At 45.2% G+C, this 20,389-nt stretch overlaps 1 protein-coding gene across 5 annotated transcripts in view; it reads left to right on the top strand.

Annotated features, from left to right (window-relative positions):
• AUTS2 (activator of transcription and developmental regulator AUTS2) overlaps window positions 1–20,389 on the top strand; it is a 689,755-nt gene that overhangs the window by 231,911 nt on the left and 437,455 nt on the right. For all 5 annotated transcript variants that reach the window (XM_080982807.1, XM_080982806.1, XM_080982805.1 and 2 more), the window contains one exon: window positions 13,052–13,153. In XM_080982807.1, coding sequence (XP_080838933.1) covers window positions 13,052–13,153 — 102 coding nt within the window. The remainder of the gene's footprint in view (window positions 1–13,051; window positions 13,154–20,389) is intronic.

The raw sequence follows: 20,389 nt of genomic DNA, 5'->3' as shown, positions 1-20,389 counted from the left end.
GGTGTTGCACCATCCTTTACAGACCTTCCAAGTGTCCCTTTTTTCCAGGGACAGCCCCAGATTTACAGAAGCTGTCCCTGTTTCTGATATGATCTCAGAATGTCCCGCTTTTCCTTAAGATGTCCCTATTTTCATCAGAGAAATGTTGGAGGGTATGGAGTTATGTGACTCTTGAGCCAAGGAGATAAGTAACTATACAACCTTTAGAAGACCTGTATGGGGAAGTTATTTAATGTTTAATTATGTTTTTATATATGTTGGAAGCTGCCCAGAGTGGCTGGAGCAACCCAGTCCGTTGGACGGGGTATAAATAATAAAGTTATTAATATTTATTATTACTATGGAATAGGATGTACCTATTTTCATTGGAGAAATGTTGGAGGGTAAGTCATTTTCCTAGAACTTTCCTTACTGGTCTAAGCTTTTGGGGAAGCAAGTTTTTGTGCAAGAGCACCAAATCAGCTGTGGTTGTTCAACTCAGATTTGCCAGTGTGTGATTGAATCCCACTCAAAAGCAAGGATGGTGTGGCAGGGCCCTATGTCAGTGTCTGTTGACGGCATTCCCCAATGGCAGATAAGTGTTCCTTGGTTTGTACTGCCAAGCAAATTTGGAGTTCTCAGACTTCTACAGTGGAAATTTGGAGACAGGATTGATCTGCAGCAGATCACACAACAAAAACCAACTGTTGCGCAAAAGGCTTCTGCTAGCACAACTCATGCATTGAATTCCCTTGTTGCACAACGTTTAGACTCTGCTATCTGCTAATGCAAGGACTCTTGGCTAGCCAACCGAGAATGTTGGGTACAGCCCACAATAATCTGGTTATGGAGAGTTCTGGAAAGTTGGCACATGTATGTTGATGGCATACACTGTATTAGGCTGAAGTAGGGATAGAGGAGGAATTTGATACAGTTGACATCAAAAGACAAACCTGCCCAATTCACACTTCCCGAAAGAATCTGTGAACTGAAACATAGCCAGGCCTCCAAAATCTGCACTTTTCTGAATTTTGCAATGCAATTCTCTGACCAAGGAATGTGTACAAGAATAGATACAATGGAGTAAAGTGTGCATAAAAATGCAGATATTCACGAAAGTAAAATATAGGCAGGCGTTGTATTTGAGAAATTTGCTTTGCAAAAATTCAGGTATTAGGAGAAATTTACCCTAAAATGCTGGTGAATTTCCACGAGGATTTAAAATAATGGTGATAATATTGCAAACTGATTTGGAAATGTGGGGAACCAAACGTAAAATTGGAAAAATCTGAAAGTGACAGAAACCAAAATTGACAGATTCTCCCATTCCTAGTCCAGCATCCTCTTCTCCTTGTGAGCAACCAGATGCCTGTGGGAAGTTTACAAGCAGGAATTAAGTACAACAACACTTTCCTCACTTGCAGTTTGCAGGAACTGGTATTCAGAAGAAGACTGCTTCTGACGGAATTGCCTGCTGAGGATTTATCTGAACAGAGCTACAAACCCCAGAGTGTTTTAACAAACTGTTACTCTTCCCAGGGAATTCTGAGAATTGTAGCTCTGTGAGGAGAATAAGGGTGGTGGTCTCCTAACAATTCTCAGCACCCTTAACCAACTAGGATCCCAGGATTCTTTGTGGAGAAGCCATGTCTGTGAAAGTTCTTTAAATGTGTGGTGCAAATATGGCCTAAGATTAATGCCTCCCTTTAATAAATGTTAACTTCCTGATTGTGCAGGGTTCCAGATCAGCTGAGGAACCTTCACGCAGTTTCAGCAGGCTCCCTGCTGTAGACCTTTGCCCTCCATCACCTGGAGAGTGGCAGGACCAGCAGCTATGGGGGGATGGACGGGGTGAAGTTAGCTATCATGTCCCCCTCTCTCCCTCATCGTGTGAGGATAACACCGCTTGAATAGGGCTACTGTCCACTGTTCCCTGCAAGCAAGTAATTGCTGGAGCCTTTACGGGTTGGGGGAGGAGGTGCCAATAAATATTTTCAAGAAGCTTTCTTTGCAGTGATTTAGCAAGGGCCTGGTATAATTTTAGATATTCTTTACAGTTTGTAAATATAGGCCCATAAAAAAAGCCCTAGAAATAAGGAAGCTGTGACTTTAAGCCATTAAGAAACCCAATGGCTTGAAAAAATAACAGGAAACAGACAATTTATTACGAGCAGCCCTGGTAGCTCTGGATTATCTATAAAAGTTTTATGGCCCTCCCCCAAGTGGCGAGGGGCCATAAAACTTGCCTGAATGAGGGACTTGTTAATTTACTTGTTAAAGCAAATTAAAAATTTATCAGCGCTTTTAGGTAAATGAGATCTTCTCTCATTGCGGCCCTTGCGGGGTTTCGGGAGCCCTCAGAGGGAAGGAAATGGTGATGCTCAAACATCACAGCAGAACAATAAAAGCTATTAAATTGTTCCCTTTTATTGCTATGGAGAAACACAGCTGTTGCCATGGCTTGCTACGAGGTACTTGGGGGCAGGAGGGGGGTTGCAGTGCTCTGCTTTTTAGGGAGTTACGTCCCTCTTCTCTGGCATCAACGCTTTGAGATGCGCCATCTTGCTTCCACCAGAAGCCATGCTCACGCCGTAAGTCGAAAGCCCTATGATAGCACTTCAAACAGTCATGGCTTCCCCACCCACCCCAATAGTCCTAGGAACCGTAGCTTGTTAAGAGTTCTGAGAGTGGTCAGGAGAGCCTCCTTGTGCCCTCACAGAACTGCAATTCCCAAAGTGGTGATGTAGATGTGGACCTGCATATCGGTGCACGCGGGCGCATGCCAGGTCATGGTCATTTTAACATATTACAAGACAATATTGGTGGCCGATTGCTTTGTTTTCTTTACCCCAAAGAGAAAACATTCTGGTCTACTTTAAAATCAACTGAGTTCAGGAAATCAACTGTATAGGAAATTAATCCAACTCGCAAACCAAGAGAGAAGAATTTGGAATACAGTGGTACCTTGGGCTACAGATGCTTCAGGTTACAGACGCTTCAGGTTACAGACTCTGGTAACTCAGAAATAGTACCTCAGGTTAAGAACTTTACTTCAGGATGAGAACAGCGGGAGGCCCCATTAGCTAAAGTGGTACCTCAGGTTAATAACATTTTCAGGTTAAGAACAGACCTCCAGAACAAATTAAGTTCTTAACCCAAGGTGCCACTATAATATACATTAGGGCAGTTCATAAAAAACTTTTAAAAAACAAACAAACAAACAAACAAACCCGCCTGCTCCAAAGGTCTTCTCTTACTACACTAGGGATTATATAGCTATATCTGAAATTTCATTCATATCAGTTAATATCTTGACCCTCCTCCATGAAAATAGCTGTTTACTTGGCCGTTTTCCTATCGTGAAGGCTGAAATTTCAATTCAGTGGACCAGGGTTAAGAAATTAACTGATATGCATGAAATTTCAGATATAGCTATATAATCTCAAGTGTAGTAAGATAAGACCTTTGGAGCAGGCATTTTCAAAAAAAAGTTTTTTATGAATCACCCTAATGTACATGGACGAAGGGTAATTCTAGACTCTGGACAATGGCTGTGTGCCCCCCACTCTTTACTTCTTACCCCAGTTCTCATTCTACTGAGTGGTGGTGTCAGGGACCGTGCTGAGGAGGGCTGCACTGAGAAGGAATGATGGGAGCTCAAAGGATTACAAGACATAGGAGTGACATAGATTAATAGGGACAGAGGGGTGTGTGATCCTTAATTGGGGGCACCACCGTTTCAAGGAGGTGTGTTCTTTGTTCCTTCATTTGATCTCCTTATCTACTGCCATGGGGAGCGGAAGCCTGACAGGTATCCTGGATTCCTAGACCCAGAGTCTTACCTGATGGTACCACAATGGTCATGTGGTTTCTCAGGCAGCAAACGGGGCTGCCTGGTGTCTTTATTTTCCATGAAATGTCACAGAGGGCGTATGCAATACCTTTGAGACCTGCTGCCCAAACTTGGACTGTCTGATTTCAGGCAACCCCTCAGACGGATTCTTCTTTCATTCTGGTCGCCGTTCCTCATTTAAATATGGTGGGATTATGTGGCTTGTTTCTGGCAGCTCAAGGAAGCACTTTTGATATAACAGCTAGTTCCAAGTCCTGTTATCTTTGATGAGGAACACCACCCAATGCTCATGTCTCGCATGAGCAGAAAGATCATAAATCAGGTCATAAATATAGGATTTTCAGTTGCCTTTGAAGAACGTTTGGTGCACATGGTATTCATAACAAAGTCTTTGCTGACTTTCGTTCCACCCCCTCCAACCAATACAACTTTTGGCTTCAGCTAAACTGAATTTAAGGGCCATTTCTGATATATTCACGTCTCTCTCCCCTGCCCGCCACCCCAATCCCCACCCAAGAACCTAATAAAAAGAGACATGGCACCATTACAAGGGGTTAATCCATGCATTTCAAAAGGAAGGCGTAATTAGGAACCGAGTTCCCTTCTGAAATCCCAGTTATACATATACATCAAAGCCATCCGAGGGGTATATTTATGCCCCATGGTATGGATGGTCTCTGTGAATGCTCGTGAAGTGCCCTGCTGATTGCTGATTGAAAACAGTTGTTAATTCTCTACTCCACTAAATTCCAAGTGGGGAAAAAAAAACTTTCCTTAACAAAGAACAGATTGGCGAGACCCAAGTCCTTACTGTGTGGAAATTAATGGCAGATGCCTAGGCTGATAGTTAAAATGTTTCATTAGATGCTAATGTCTTGCTGTGTTTTTAATTGTTCAGAAATTAGCCTCTAGAATATTAAAACCATCTGTTTGTTATCATGATGAAACAGAATACTTAAATAGTTATTAATTTTGTGGGGCTTGTTTCCCCCCCCCACCCCTCTCCCTGTCTACAAAACTTTGATCTGTTGAGATTTTGGGGAATGTTGGCAGCAGAAGAAGGAATACACACACACACACACCTACCCACCCTCCTTGATACCCAAAATATCTTCCCTAGATGTGTACCACCCATATTTTCCATGGCTGCTTTCTTTTGTAAATTATTGGTCACCAAGGAGGAGCTGACATTTTTTAATGCATGTTGGGAAAGCGCTGGAGCTTGCTGAGCTTGTATAATGGTTGATTTAAGGTGTAATATGGGACATTTTCACATGCTGATGTTCTATTTGGGGGTCCTGGTGGGCTAATTTAAAGATCAAATCTATCCACTGCTTGGGAAATGTTCATTGTTTATCTTCCAGTGAAGAATATTATGCATCTTTAGTGCTGGATAGGTATTCTATCAATGATTGTTTGTTATGGCAATGTAACCTGCCTCTCCTTTTCATTATGAACTTCCTCTACTATTTATTTGTTGGCTTTCAAAATTGGCTCGCTATCTTTTAGTGTATGGTTATTCTAAAGCAGTGCCTGTTGGGACGTGTCGTTTGAGGGCAGGCATGCAGGCAGCTGCACAGCAGTTAATCTCCTGCCCTAGAATAGGCTAATTATTATTATTATTATTATTATTTATTTCTTATACCCACACATCTGACTGGGTTGCCCCAGCCACTCTGCATGGTCTCCAACAGAAGCCACAACAAAATCTAACATTAAAAGCTTCCTGAAATAGGGGAGACTTCAGATGTCTTCTAAAAGTCAGATCAGTCTTTATTTCCTTGACATCTAATGGGAGGGTGTTCCACAGGGCGGGCGCCACTACCGAGAAGGCCCACTGCCTGGTTCCCTGTAAGTTCACTTCTCACAATGAGAGAACCCCCAGAAGGCCCTCAGCGCTGGACCTCTCAGTGTCTGGGCTGAACGATGGGGGTGGAGACGCTCCTTCATGTATACAAGTCATTTAAGACTTTAAAGGTCAGCACCAACACGTTGAATTCTGTTCAGAAACATACTGGGGGTCAATGTAGATCTTTTAGGACCACTGTTATGTGGTCCCAGTAGCTGCTCCCAGTCACCAGTCTAGCAGCTCCATTCTGGATTAATTATAGTTCCCGCATCACTTTCAAAGGTAGCCCCATGTAGAGCATATGAAGCCTGGGCCAAAAATATTTGGCACACGGAGTGGACTCCATCCTTGCTGTAGGGTTTTGGTCTTGTTGGAGTTTGGTGTATATTGTGTGTGTTTGTGTGTACTGCAGTGGGGTGCAGAAATAAATAGCCTGGTAAGAGAGCTTGTTGGAAGAATAGGGAAACTTTAGGTTTGTTGCTTGTGGCAAACAAGACCATTCTGAGCTTACAGGTTGTCTTCATGTAGTCGGGAGATGCACTTGCAACACTACCTGGAAGAGAAGGCGAAAGGAAGTGAAGCCTGAGAGAAAATGATCTACTCAAGAAGAGATAAGAGAGGGAAAAAGAGGTTGCCTTTCAGCTTCAGGTAGCTTGTTGCAACATTGTTGCTTTATTCCCGATATTTTTGTTTGTTTTTTTAAAGAATATTGCCAAAAAGCAGGCACAAAGTAATGTAAGCATGGCTGTTGGAAATTGCATAGTTTTGCTGCAACAACTGAAAGGAAAAAGGCTTTAAGGCAACCCGCTAAGAGAGGTATGGAACTGAGTGCTTTCTGCAATTGCAACAAATGAAGAGTATTTTGGTGTACTTTAAAGGGCTGAATTGCAACAAAGTATAGGCTTCTCCTGACCCTTTGCATTCTAATGGCTGCACAGTGAGAAATATCACTGTTAAAATTACACCTTGCCAAGCACGTCATTGTATCAATCAGTCTCCCCTTGCTGTTTCAGTACTGCAGAATCATAAGCAAAGAGCACCACAAGCCATCAAAGCTACGGAGATGAGCAAAGTTTGGCTCCTGCCTGATTCTCCTGCCTTTCAACTTTTCTGCGTGAAATAGAATAAATAGAAACCTCGGTTTTCCAGTGCTAGAGTTTCAGCAGTTTCCTCCTCTGCTTCTCTCTCTGTGTGTTGTATATACAGTGGTACCTCGGGTTAAGAACTTAATTCGTTCTGGAGGTCCTTTCTTAACCTGAAACTGTTCTTAACCTAGGTACCAATTTAGCTAATGAGGCCTCCTGCCGCCGCCGCGCGATTTCTGTTCTCATCCTGAAGCAAAGTTCTTAACCCGAGGTACTATTTCTGGGTTAGCGGAGTCTGTAACCTGAAGTGTCTGTAACCTGGAGCGTCTGTAACCCGAGGTACCACTGTACACACACATCCCATAGGCTGCACAGGTCTGTTGATATATTAGTAGCAAGAGACCATCCAGGGAGGCAGTTAAGCTCTTGGATGGCAAGGGAGTCAAAGGCATGCTGAATGAGGAGAACGAGGATGCAGAGAAGCTAGATGAATTATCTGCATCGGTTTTCACAATGGAGGACATAGGGCACATCCCAGTGCCAGAATTATTTCAGGGGGAGAGTCTGAAACGATTGAGGGGATGAAGCAAGTACGATCAAACCTCCGTTTATGTAACCCTCTGGCTATGTAAACTTCGGGATGTGCGTGCGGCAAACCCAGAAGTATTTTACCGGGTTTCGCTAGGCACACATGTGCAGAAGCGGTCTGCGCATACTTAGAAGTGGACCTCAGGTTTCGGAAACCTTGGGATCCGACCAGACCTCTGGAACGGATCCCATCAACAACCGGAGGTACCACTGTATCCTGTGAGGAAAGCTGGAAGTGTTCAGGACTTTTGAGTTTAAAGAAAAGGTGAGTAAGAGGTGACATGATACTAGTTTATAAAATTATGCATGGCATGGAGAAAGTGGATTGTGTTGCCGATAACGCCAATGTCATGGGTTCAATCAGTGTACGAGCCACCTGTCTATTCCTGCATTGCAGAGGGTGGACTAGATGATGATGATGAATTGAATTTATATAGCACGCAGTACCCTTGAAGTGCTTCTCCAATTCTCCATTTTCTTAATTCTGTGAATTTTTAGACATCAAATGAAGCGGAATGTTGGAAGATTTGGGGCAGAAAGAAAATTCTTCTTTCTGCAATGCACTGTTAAATTGTGGAACTCGCTTTCACGGGAAGCAATGATGGCAGCCAACTTGGGAGGCTTTAAAAGAAGATTGGTGGGAGAACCACATTGCAAAATTAGGATAAGTGTGGATTTCAAAGGATAATTGTCTTTTGGCCAATGCGTTCTTTTGGAAAGTGAGAGTTAGGGAGGTTCACCTATAAATATGAAGTGAATTGGATTTCCTGCCCATTCCTAACGGCAACCAATCCTTTCTGTCAATCCACCCTTTTGCCAGGCATACCTCCCATTCAAGGCAGCAGTGGGCAAGGATACAAATGGAATTCCAATGCTGTGGAACACTATTTAAGCAGAGATTCAGTATGCAGTGTGTGTGTGTGTGTGTGTGTGTGTGTGTGTGTGATTTTACTTCCAGGCATCACACAATGACTATTTTTTAAAAATGCCTACAGGGTGATGAAGTTCTCTAAAGTGCCCTTTGAGTAGCTAGTTGCTTAATGTTTGCTTTGCATGGTTTTTCATTTATTCATGTTGTTGCACAGTGCCCTGATGCTTTGTGAGAAGGTGAATACGGGTGGCGCTGTGGGTTAAGACTTGCTGATCAGAAGGTCGGCAGTTCGAATTCCCGCAGTGGGGTAAGCTCCCATTGCTCGGTCCCTGCTCCTGCCAACCTAGCAGTTCAAAAGCATGCCAGTGCAAGTAGATAAATAGTTACCACTCCGGTGGGAATGTAAACGCCATTTCTGTGCGCTGCTCTGGTTCGCCAGAAGCAGCTTAGTCATGCTGGCCACATGACCCGGAAGCTGTACGCCGGCTCCCTCGGCCAATAAAGCGAGATGAGCGCCACAACCCCAGAGTCGGCCACGACTGGACCTAATGGTCAGGGGTCCCTTTACCTTTACCTTTAATCAAAAAAACAACAACATAAAAAATAAAATGGGGCCCTGTGACCCTCCAAATCCTGTTGGTCTCCGGATCCTATCAACCCCAGCCAGCATGGCCAATAGCCAGAGGAGATGGGACTTGGACCCCAACAAAAATCTAGAGGACTCCAGGTCCTGCCCCCCCTTTCCCTGAATCAGATGGCACATCCATACCCAATCTAGATGGGTCATGGTCTGACTCAGTTGAAAACTATTTCCTCAGGGAAGAAAGATGGTGCTGGGTACTCCCCCCCAAAAAAAACAAACAAACAAGCAATGCAGGGAAAGAAGGAATGGTGGGTATTGATTCATGGTCCCCCTATACATATATATATTTAAAGAAGACATGGAAGAACTAAATGAGGCTTTGTGGGCTGAGCTATTAACTTGAAAACATAATACTATTTTAAGCCATTTAGGTGTCTGGCCACATAAATTATTCAAGTTTCAGAAGCCAGCTTGCAGTTGGCTTGCAAGGAGATAATTGGGAAGTTGCAACTGTAATGGCAAAAACAGGGCAGGATCAATCAGACCTGGAGATGTCTAATACCAACAAGGAGCAATTAAGCAGCTATCAAGAGCAATTGCGCTGATCGCCGGTGCCCTTTTAACATGGAGTGCCAAAGCGTGGAGAGCTTTTTGCAGTTTGTCAGGGGCTCCAGCTCCTCTGCTCACAGTTGCAGGAGGCTAAGGGGAGAATATTTCCTGTATATTTGAATGCACTGAAGGGCAGGGAAGGCGTCTCAATTTCATGTGTAATTTGTGCATGTGTTTGTTTGCATATGCGTCTTCTGCGGCAAGAACGTGAACATCCTGAGCAGAAAAAAAATCAATTATGGGTTGTGGACATGATCCATTACTGTGGGATGACAAGCACTTACTTGTTTATGCATTCAAAGGATATATCAGGTTAGCTTACAAATCGTGCTGGAGGTTGTGATTTTCCAGTCTCATGCAATCAGGGGCTCCTTGTCCTGGCTCCCAGCCAATGCATGCAAAGGCTATTACTTGTAAGTAAGGAGGAGAACTTCATTCAGACAAATAATGGTATAGGTTTAGCAGCAGACACAGTGCTCAGGTGTCACAATGCAGGAGCAGGCCAAGAGGTTCAGGACTTTAAGGGGGAGATGAAAATGTCCCAACAAGTTTACCATCCCATCCCGCCAGCTTTTAAAGATTAGGCATGGCACGTTTCCTCAGGGGACTCTCTTGCCTTATCAGTATGTCTGGCTGGTGAGCAAGTTATCCATCAGGGTGGGTGGGTTTTCTACTACCTGCAAAGGCTGCTGCCTCCTGCTCAGGGTCCCCCTTTTGCTTATCAAAGCCCTAACCCACCAGCCTTCACTCAGGCTTTTTGGTCTACAGGAAGGTCAGAAAGGAGAGCCAACATAACCTGCTCCCCCGTCCAAAGGAGTGGAAAGGGGAGATCCCCTTCAACCCAGGTTCCCACCATTCAGCCCCCTCCTCTCTTTCTGCCTCATCCTGCATCAGTTCCTGCCATCACAAGCAAATCCTGACCATACTGTGGGGCTCATGACACTGCTGGACAAGAAAGTAGGAACACATAGATTTGCCCTGCTGTCTGGAGGCAATTGAGACGCGGGTGGCACTGTGGTCTAAACCACTGAGCCTAGGGCTTGCCGATCAGAAGGTCGGCGGTTTGAATCCCCACGATGGAGTGAGCTTCCGTTGTTCAGTCCCAGCTCCTGCTCACCTAGCAGTTTGAAAGCACATTAAAGTGCAAATAGATAAATAGGTACCACTCTGGCGGGAATGTAAATGGCGTTTTCGTGTGCTGCTCTGGTTTCGCCAGAAGCAGCTTAGTCATGCTGGCCACATGACCCGGAAGCTGTCTGCAGACAAACACCAGCTCCTTTGGCCTATAGAGCGAGATGAGCACTGCAACCCCAGAGTCGTCTGCGACTGGACCTAATGGTCAGGGATACCTTTACCTTACTTGGAGGCAACTATAGGCTGGTGTGTTCGCTGGATACTAAAAGATCCTTAACCCTTGGATTGATTTGATCCAACCATAGGGTGGCAAGAGTCCCATGAGTGAGCTCATCCTACCTTGTTTTTAAATGCTTGGCAAGAGGGGCATACCAACTGTTGGGAACCTTCTGACAGTAAGAGCTATTCAACTGTTGAAGGGACTCACTGGAGGTTTTTATAGAGAGTTTAAATGGACATCTGCCAGGTATTCTTTAGCTATGATTATTACACTGCAGGGGGTCAAAATAGATGGCCTTTGAGGTCCCTTCCAGTTCTACAATCTTATGATTTTATGACATCTCCGTACCTTCCACTTGGTTACGAACTTTCTGCCTTACCTGGGTACCTTGGAATCTGGACTTCTTCGCTTCCCACTTGCTGCTGAGCCTGTACAATGATCAGCCTCAATAAAGAGCTCTTATTTCTTACAAGTAAGAGATGCTGTCATTGGGTTTTAGTGATGGGAGCCTGACAGGACCAGACCAATGCTAATCAAATCAATAGTATCCAGGCTAGTGGCTTGTTTGTTTCCCCTGGTGCTTTGTTTGTTTTTCACTTGGCTGCTTGGTCAATGGGTCCATCTGCCATTGGGGATCTGATCTCGTTAGATTGTCAACCGGCTTTAACACCGAGCGAGGAAACGTTTGATCATTGTTTGTGTTGCTTTCTGCCAAAGACCTAACAAAACTCCCATCACCCTGAGGCTCAGCAGAGGCTGGGGATATTCTCCGCACAACTTTCAGCTATTAGTCAGTGCTCAGCCAGGCTCTTTTTTTATTTCCTTCCCCTGGGTGGTAGTTCCAGCTGGTTAGAGGGAAACAAGTGAATCTCAGCAGGTGTCCATTTTTTCTCAATGCAATTTTCATGGAAGCTGGAGGACTGAGGCATCTAAGCCCAGGACTTTGGAGGAGCAAACTGAATGGTGCAGAGAGCAAAACAAACCCAGAAAGGAGACCTGCTACAATGGATGTCTATCTCTGTTTTCTTTTCCCAGTGCCTGGCTACTGAGGGTTCCTTTCCATTCTTTTTTTTAAAATAAAGTTTCAAACTTAGGGCCATCCCATCCACCGCTGTTACTGAGACAGTTGCCTCAGGTGTCAGGCTGGGGACAGTTGTGGAGGATGCCATATCTGAGGAACCTCAACAGCTGCCCACCTGCAAAGGCTCACCTCCTCCTCCTCTGCTTCTCTGCATAGCTCTGAAGACCCTGAGGAGCACACCGTTCGCCATTGCCTGGAAAGATCCAGGTTGTTGCTGCCACCACTTGCTCCTTTCTCCCCCCCCCCCACTGCCTTCAGCATTCCAGGGCTTCCCTGGGCCACTTCCATTGTTGTTGTTGAAGGGGGAGAAGGAAAAGGGTGCCATCTTGGGTTGGTTCTGTTCAAACTATTTTGCATTTATTTGCTCTCTCATAAATGCTCCTGTTTACATTGTAAGACTGTTATCTAGGGGTTGGTAGTTGTGAAGAGACTGCAGTTCCATAATGACATACGCCATGTAGTGACTTGGTTAAGATGTGCAAGAGCTGGCATAGGCAGGATTCCCTTATTTGCGTCAGCACTTAGCCAATAGTTAAACGTGGAACAGGAGCCAGGTACTGACCATCATCAGCTACACAAACATTAAAAGGGCCTTTCTCAGCCAGGCTCAAACTGCTTGCACAGTGGCCCAACAGATGCCCCTACGGGGAGTCTGCAAGAAGGACCCAAGTTCAACAACACTCTCCTCACTTGTGATTTTCAGCAGCTGGTGTTCAGTAGCATACTGCTTCCGACAGTGGAGGGGGAATGTAGCCACTGTGAGTCTTAACCTCTGTGAATTTATCTAATCCTCTTTTAGAGCCATTCAGTTTGCTGGCCACTACGACATCTTGTGGCAGCAAATGCCATAGTTTCACTATATGCTGTGTGAAGTAGTGCTTCCTTTTGTCTGTCCTGATTGTATAGCGTTATCCTCCATGAATCATGCCTAGTCCTCTTTTAGAGACACCCAAGGTGGTGCCCATCACTTGGTGATGCTGGTGCCAGGACATGGACCACAATTCCAGCATGTTGCGCATGTGTGGAAGGAGGAAGGAACCAGGCTGTAGGTGGAAAGGCAGCTTTGTGTGCTCAATCACACAAGCCTGGATGGCTCCCTTTGCACATTTGACTTTGTACGTTTTCCACACCTGGCTCGATGCCTTCAAAGAGAGATCCTGAGACGAGATGCAAACTTTGATTTCTCTCTTGTTCTACAGCTCAAGCCAGGCCAGAACAGCTGCCGGGACAGTGACAGTGAAAGTGCGAGTGGAGAGTCGAAAGGGTTCCATCGGAGCAGCTCCCGAGAGAGACTCAGCGACGTAAGTGCAGCTTATTTTCGGGTACCACCTTGTTTATTATTATTATTATTATTATTATTATTATTATTATTATTATTTTAAAAGCTATAAAACATCAAACATTAAAAAATTCCCTACACGGGGCTGCCTTCAGATGTTTTCTAAAAGTCAGATAGTTGTTCATTTCCTTGACATCTGATGGGAGGGCGTTCCACAGGGTGGGTGCCACTACTGAAAAGGCCCTCTGCCTGGTTCCCTGTAGCTTCACTTCTCGCAGTGAGGTAACCGCCAGAAGGCTCTCGGAGCTGGATCTCAGTGTTTGGGCTGAACAATGGGGGTGGAGACACTCCTTCAGGTATTCTGGGCCTAGGCCATTTCAGTGGAGGTTGCGATATTATGGGGCACTGCCCCACCAACCAATGTCTGCCTTCAGCCAGCACCCTCTCCTGCCTCCTTACTTACAGCCAGGTGGTAAAACTGCCTTTCAGCTTCCTAATGCTTACCTCAGTGTCACTCTTGTAGAGGGTAGATGAGGTCAAAACTAGCATTAGTTGTCTCTGCCTCTCATTGGCCTTAGCGCCACCTACTGTTGGGCTCCCTGCCTTCCACCCTGCCAGCTCTGATGGGCACCAGCTACCCCTGTTTCGTTTTTATGACTACTACTTCTCTTATGGAAAGTAGACGAGCTAAGAGCATCTGTTTTTACTAAAGATTGTTGACTTGGCCTCTGATTCATCCTCTGAACATTTACACAAATGAGCAGCTGAAGCAGCACTGGCTTCAGAATTCTGGGGGCTTCAGACCTAAAGCTGCAGTCGTTGGCGCTTGCTTCTGAAGATAGGTATTGACCGCTTGATGCTGTGAGCAGATGTGTGACTTTCTTATGTTTACATTGTTTGCCATTTCAAGTTTTCTCCATTTTGAATCATTGCTTTACACGTGTACAATGGCTTAAATTCTCATTGTTCCTCTTTCAAACATGCAAACCAGACCTTTTGCACATGACTCTTGAATTTTTTCCTTTGAAAACTTCCTACTGAGCTGAGCCCCAAGGTGTTGGCTTGGGTGTATACAGCCCTAATATACAGCTTGAGACCAGAATACCTGAAATATTGTTTCACCCCTTTTATACCCATTTAATCACAGCACTCTGAAAATATTAATGTATAATACAACTGTAAATACTTTGCAATCATTATTAACTGTTTCTATGCAATTTCACACACACACACATTACTTTCCAATCAAAACTAAATTGTATCAATGTAGTCAAAATATCTTTTGAATCCCTAAGTCATGTTAAAACTTTTTAGCAACCCCTCATTTTTGGAATTTGAAAGGTGAAAAATTCAACACACCCTAAAATTGGATTGTTTCTGCCTTTTATATAAGCCAGCTTCCACATATTTTAACTCTCCATATGTTTGAAATTCTATTATTTTGATGTATTTTACCAGGTTTGTGACTGTATAATAGCATTTGTTGCTGGCCTCCACAATAGCATGTGGCCCCCAAGAAATTGCCCAGCAGCAAATGAGGCCCTCAACTAGATGAACCTTGGTTCTGTTCTATAAGGCTTTTCTTCACTGGTTTAGGCACTGCAAACAGTGAAGGCTGGTCCATGAGGGCATTGCCTTAACAGCCTCAGCCTGCTCTTAGCTGGCTACCACCTGCCCTGCCTTCTTCCTTACTTCTAGTCTAGAGGGTGGCCCTGGCTGGAGGAGGATGGGACAAAACTAGAATCAGCTGACTCTGCCTGCCATTTCCTCAGTAGCCTCCTTGCCCTTCTCCCTACCAGACCCAATGGGCACCAGCCACTACTGAACAGAATAAAACTGGCACATTTCACATAAATCATAGAATTGCAGAGTTTAGAATACAGGAATCACAGCTAAAGAAACCCTGACAGATGGCCATCCAACCTCTGCTTGAAAACCGAAGAAGAAGAAGAAGAAGAAGAAGAAGAAGTGGTGGTGGTGGAGGAGGAGTTTGGATTTGATATCCCGCCTTTCACTCCCCTTAAGGAGTCTCAAAGCGACTAACAATCTCCTTTTCCCTTCCTCCCCCACAACAAACACTCTGTGAGGTGAGTGAGGTTGAGATACTTCAGAGAAGTGTGACTAGCCCAATGTCACCCAGCAGCTACATGTGGAGGAGCGGGGAAGTGAACCCGGTTCACCAGATTACGAGTCTACCGCTCTTAACCACTACACCACACTGGCTCTCTTCTGATGGTGAACAGCTCTTACTTCCAGGAAGTTCTTCCTCATGATGCTTTAGCTCACATGTGTAGGCTATGATACCACACAGATGAACACTTAACAGCAAAAAATAACAGCTCAGTTGGACTTTTCTTTCCCTTGGTTTGGGGTCACCTAATCCTAGTCATTGGCCAAGAGGTTGTAATTCCATTTTGAGCCAATAAGATTGCAGCCAACTGGCATTCCTATGTATGAGGACATGGAAACAGCCATGCGGACCAAACCATATATTTTTTCTAAATAAAGAAATATTTCACAAGAGGTACCAAAGATAAGCTGAGAAAGTGGATCATTTTTCAAACAAAAGTGAAAACAAAAGTTTGGGACTTGAGTGGTTTTGGCTCGGCGTTCATCTCAGCAGCCGGAGCTTTGGAAATACCTAAGTTCTGGAGACTTTTGTTAAAATCACAAGAACTGACAGCCCTGGGATAAATGGGGTGTGGGTAATTGTAATCCATCCCCACCAAGGAAAAACCTGATCTGTCAAAAAAGCTTGGCACCATCTCCGCTAATAACAATCCTTCACACACTTTGCTAACATAGCAGTAATTTAAGCATGCTTTTCCTCCGAAGCTTCACAATCTCCAGCTTGCTGGTGACTTTGACTGAGAGACATAACAAGCATGCGAGGAGATAAATATCTTGCTAGCCAAACTTGTGGTGGCCTCCAGCCTTTTTGTCAGATTCTTTTCGTTATGAAAAGTAAATAGTCTTCTACATTTTCCTCCAGCTCAATCAAATGAAGAAATATTGTCTGCATTTCTTAGCAACGTTTTGTGAGGTTTCCAACTTGTTGTAGCAACAACAAAAATCCCGTCTTCAGCCAGGATTCGGAAATTGTTTCTGTTTGGTGAGCCTTCCTGGGATGAGAGATGGCCCACTGGTTGACTCCTAATAAAAAGGGGAGATGGGAATTTTGCTAAAGAATACGCAAATAGCAGTGTTTGTTCATTGAGAGTTATTAGGGAGAGGGATTGTCTGCCTTGGAGGGATGTGTGGGATGAAGGAGCACTTATGATCCTTTATATGACTGCCAGATTTGGGCCACATTCATACCATACATTTAAATCACTATTATAACACTTTAAATGACCATTGCTTCCCCATAGAATCATGAGAAGTGTAGTTTGTTTAGGGTACTGAGAATTATTTGGAGGCCCCTACTGCCCTCACAGAACTAGAGTTCCCAGAAATCTAAGCGATGAGGATTGATGGTTAAACCATCAGTTGATTGATGGTTAAACAATTCGGTGAATTGTAGCTCTGTGAAGGGAATGGGGAGGCTCCTAGCAACTCTCAGTATTGTAAACAAACTATGCTTCCCAGGGTTCTTGGAGGAAGCCTTGGCTGTTGGTTCAGCAACCTCTGGTGGGCTAAAGTTCCCCACAGCTGTCTTCCATTGTGGGTGGCCTTGTTTGAAGAGAGGAGCTTCAGCCAACCCAGGCGATCTTGTTCCTCTCACTAGTGGCAGAGGTCAGCGTTGGCTTCCCCGCACACCTGCAGTCTGAGAGCAAAAGTCAGTTTGAGTCAGGTAGTCTTCCAAGCTCTCTACAGCCACTCTCTAGTCAATAGCTGAGGTCACATTGCCCTGACATTCTTCCTGGGAGAGTCAGGTTGCAACCTTTGTTCTTGTTGTTGATGACCCAGTGACATAGCCCCATCCGACTCCCGTTGCCGAGCAAGCAGGGACTAGCTAAGTCCCCGAGGAACGCTTGCCTGAGAGCAGAATCCACATAAAAAGTCAGACAGTCCAGAGGTCAGGGATTCCAGATGGTCACAGAGCCAGGGATCCAGTCCAGAAGTCAGGGAATCCAGATGGAGACCAGGAAGCAGCAAGGTAGGGCCAAGAACTGCAGGTGTTGTTTCCAGCATCTGACTGCTGCTGAGAGCCCTATTTTAAGACAGCCAGAGCCATCTGGTTCTCATCAGTGCCTTCTCCTCTGCGAAGACTGATGGAGTCACTTCTCCCCCTTCAGGTTGCTGTTCATCGGGTGAAGCTAACTCCTGGCCCATGACACCCAGACTAAGAAACTTAGGTTGCAATAAGAAACCCAGGTAGAGTAAGAAGAAGCAATTCTAACAGTAAATACCCAGTTGGCTGAAAATCTCACGAGCTGGCAAAGATTGTGGCTGTGTTTCCACCATTGATTGGCGACAGCTGTGGAGGCAAAGTCAATCTTCCTAAGTGGGTGAAGATGAGGATCGGCGGAATAATGGCTTCCAAATAAGCATCCTTGTGTTAAGGGAGGCACAGGCTGCGAAAAAGGCACAAACACAGTGGAGGAACTCCGACTGCATTCTCCGAGACGTCTCTCAGAGCAAGCCTTAGATGGGTCATGGTTCTGATCAAATATAAATTTTATCTCCCCCCCGTCCCCTCGCCTGTAATTCAGAGAGAGAGAGAGAGAGAGAGAGAGAGAGAGAGAGAGAGCACATCTCTGAAATAAATTAATGAACAGAAAACTTGCCCTCTGGTAGATTAAGGGCAATTAATTAGCCAACAGCACTTGACACCATGGTGATGAATCCATGTTGAATCCCCTAAACCTTCCTGCCCCCTCCCCTCTTGCTGTATCTCTGCTTCTGTTGGCTTTGGGTGGCGGGGAGGATGACAACTTGTTTTCTGCTCTCTGGATAAGGCTGCCCTCAGGGCTTCAGAGACGCCGGAGCTGTCAGCCCTCCCCTTCCTTATGTAAAGCAGAGCGCTGTCGCCAATTTCATCTCATCAAAATCTCGCCTGCAGTAGAATTCGCTCAGCTGAGATTTTGCTCTAAGGCAAGATGGCTGCTCCTTCTGTTTTTCCTCAACCTGGAATTTGAGTCAGCCCAACGTTCTCTTCCTCTCCCACTGTCACTTGCTCGTATTTTCACGCATTTAGCACATTTTCGAGTCTCTCTCCCTCTCCCTCTCTCTCCCTTCCTCCCTCCCCCTCCTTTTTTTTATTTATTTATAGACTCTCATCTCCACACATCGGTTCTAGAATATTCTAGGGCATTAAGGGAATTTGCTAATGGAGCATTGGAAATTGTGTTTAGAGCTAATGAAATATAGAAGATGCCACAGCAAATTGGGCATTGGGAGACAGAGAGAGAAGAAAGTAAACAATTAAATGATGGCAACACCAAGGGCTCTGTGTTTGGCTCTTGTTACCAATCGTGGAAGAGATCTGTGAATTAGTAGAAATCGCTCCCTGGAAACATTAGCTTAATGTACAGCCACTGTCAGAAAAGCAAACAATGTTAGGGATTATGTGGTGAAAGGGGGCAGGAGTGTTGTCAAAAATTGGACTATTGGCCTATATTGGCAGTGTGCTTCCATTTTGGTGATTATTCATAGTTTATGACATTCCACCACAAAAAGAGTGGAATAGGTAGCACAAGCACACACAAATACACATGTTCCATAGAAGAGCAGGCAAAAAATTAAAATTAGCTGCAAAGGGGGAAAAGTGTCTCCTGAACTACAGAGGAGGCAGAGGGGTCCTGGCCCTTAACCGTGCATGTCAGCCTCTTAGTGACTGGTTTTAGCAGTATGATTTGCCTGAAATTGGGTGGAGGCTGAGCAGATGTGGCTTGTTGATTTCATTTCAGAACCATCTAGTCTACACTTGGAGCATAGTAGTGGCTGTGCTTGCTCTATAGAAGCAAAACAAAAAAACAATAGGTGAACCTGCTGATTGTGCCATTTTAGCCTGGTGTTCAAGCAAATGTGTGAGGGCATCAATTATTTGGTGTGTGTGAGGTTGTGTGTGTGCCCCTATGTGCGCTGGCTCTCCCCCAATATCCCCACATGCACTGGCTCCAACTCCTCCAATCCCAACGGCCATCATTTTCACATGAATGTCAGAAGGGAGGTCAGCCAAATGTCATTTGAAGCTGTCTTGCCAATGTGAGCCTAACACTCCTGAACATGGAGAAGCTTCAAGGCACAACTGGCTGAAGAACTGACCTCCCCACTGAATGAATGGAAGCCAAGAGTGGAGGGGTGTGGCTGGACATAAAGGGTGGTGCCAGGACATGTGATCCCCAGATCTTTTCTGCCTCTACATAGCTCACTAGGGCTATGTTGAGTCCACAATAGCACTGCTGGGTTGCATTTATTATCTGCTGGATGTGTACATTCATATGTTGCTTGAAGCCTCCACTGATCAGTTGTTGAGCTGTAACTCCATGCCTACTGCCTGCAGGGATTGACCATGTGTCCCGTTCCCCTTGGGAACATGATTTCACAGTCGATCCATCTCTATCTCTACCTGCCCAATAAGGTAAAGGTAAAGGGACCCCTGACCATTAGGTCCAGTCGTGACCGACTCTGGGGTTGTGGCACTCATCTCGCTTTACTGACCGAGGGAGCCGGCGTACGGCTTCCGGGTCATGTGGCCAGCATGACTAAGCCGATTCTGGCGAACCAGAACAGCACACGGAAACGCCGTTTACCTTCCCGCTGGAGCGGTACCTATTTATATACTTGCACTTCGATGTTCTTTCGAACTGCTAGGTGGGCAGGAATTGAGCAACGGGAGCTCACCCTGTCATGGGGATTTGAACCACCGACCTTCTGATCAGCAAGTCCTAGGCTCTGTGGTTTAACCCACAGCGCCACCCACCCAAATACTTAAAGTCAAATACATGGCAGCATGGGTGGGGAAATGGCCTCACAGGCCAAATAGGGAGCCTTGGCCCAGGTCTAATTGGGTCTGCAGGCTGGAGGCTCTCCTCCATCCCTTCTCTACACAGAGTAGGCCCTTCAAACTAGAGATGCAAGGGACTGATGACCTACTCCATGTAAAACATGCACTTGACACATAGCACTAGGGTAGCAAACATGGTACTCTCCAGATGTTGTTGGTATCCAACTCCTGTCAGCCCCAGCCAGCACAGAGATGGTGAGGGATGATGGGAGTTGTAGTCCGGCAACACCTGGGGAAATTCCTATTTCTTTCCTAACTCTCTATGACTGCCTCTAGGGGAGGAGACATAGCTCAGCGACACAGCAC

This window comes from Podarcis pityusensis, assembly GCF_964106645.2.
Source record: "Podarcis pityusensis genome assembly, chromosome: 15".
Classification (NCBI taxonomy): Eukaryota; Metazoa; Chordata; class Lepidosauria; order Squamata; family Lacertidae; genus Podarcis; species Podarcis pityusensis.
Note: the sequence above shows the minus strand (reverse complement) of the source record. Positions and strands in the feature narration are given on the sequence as shown.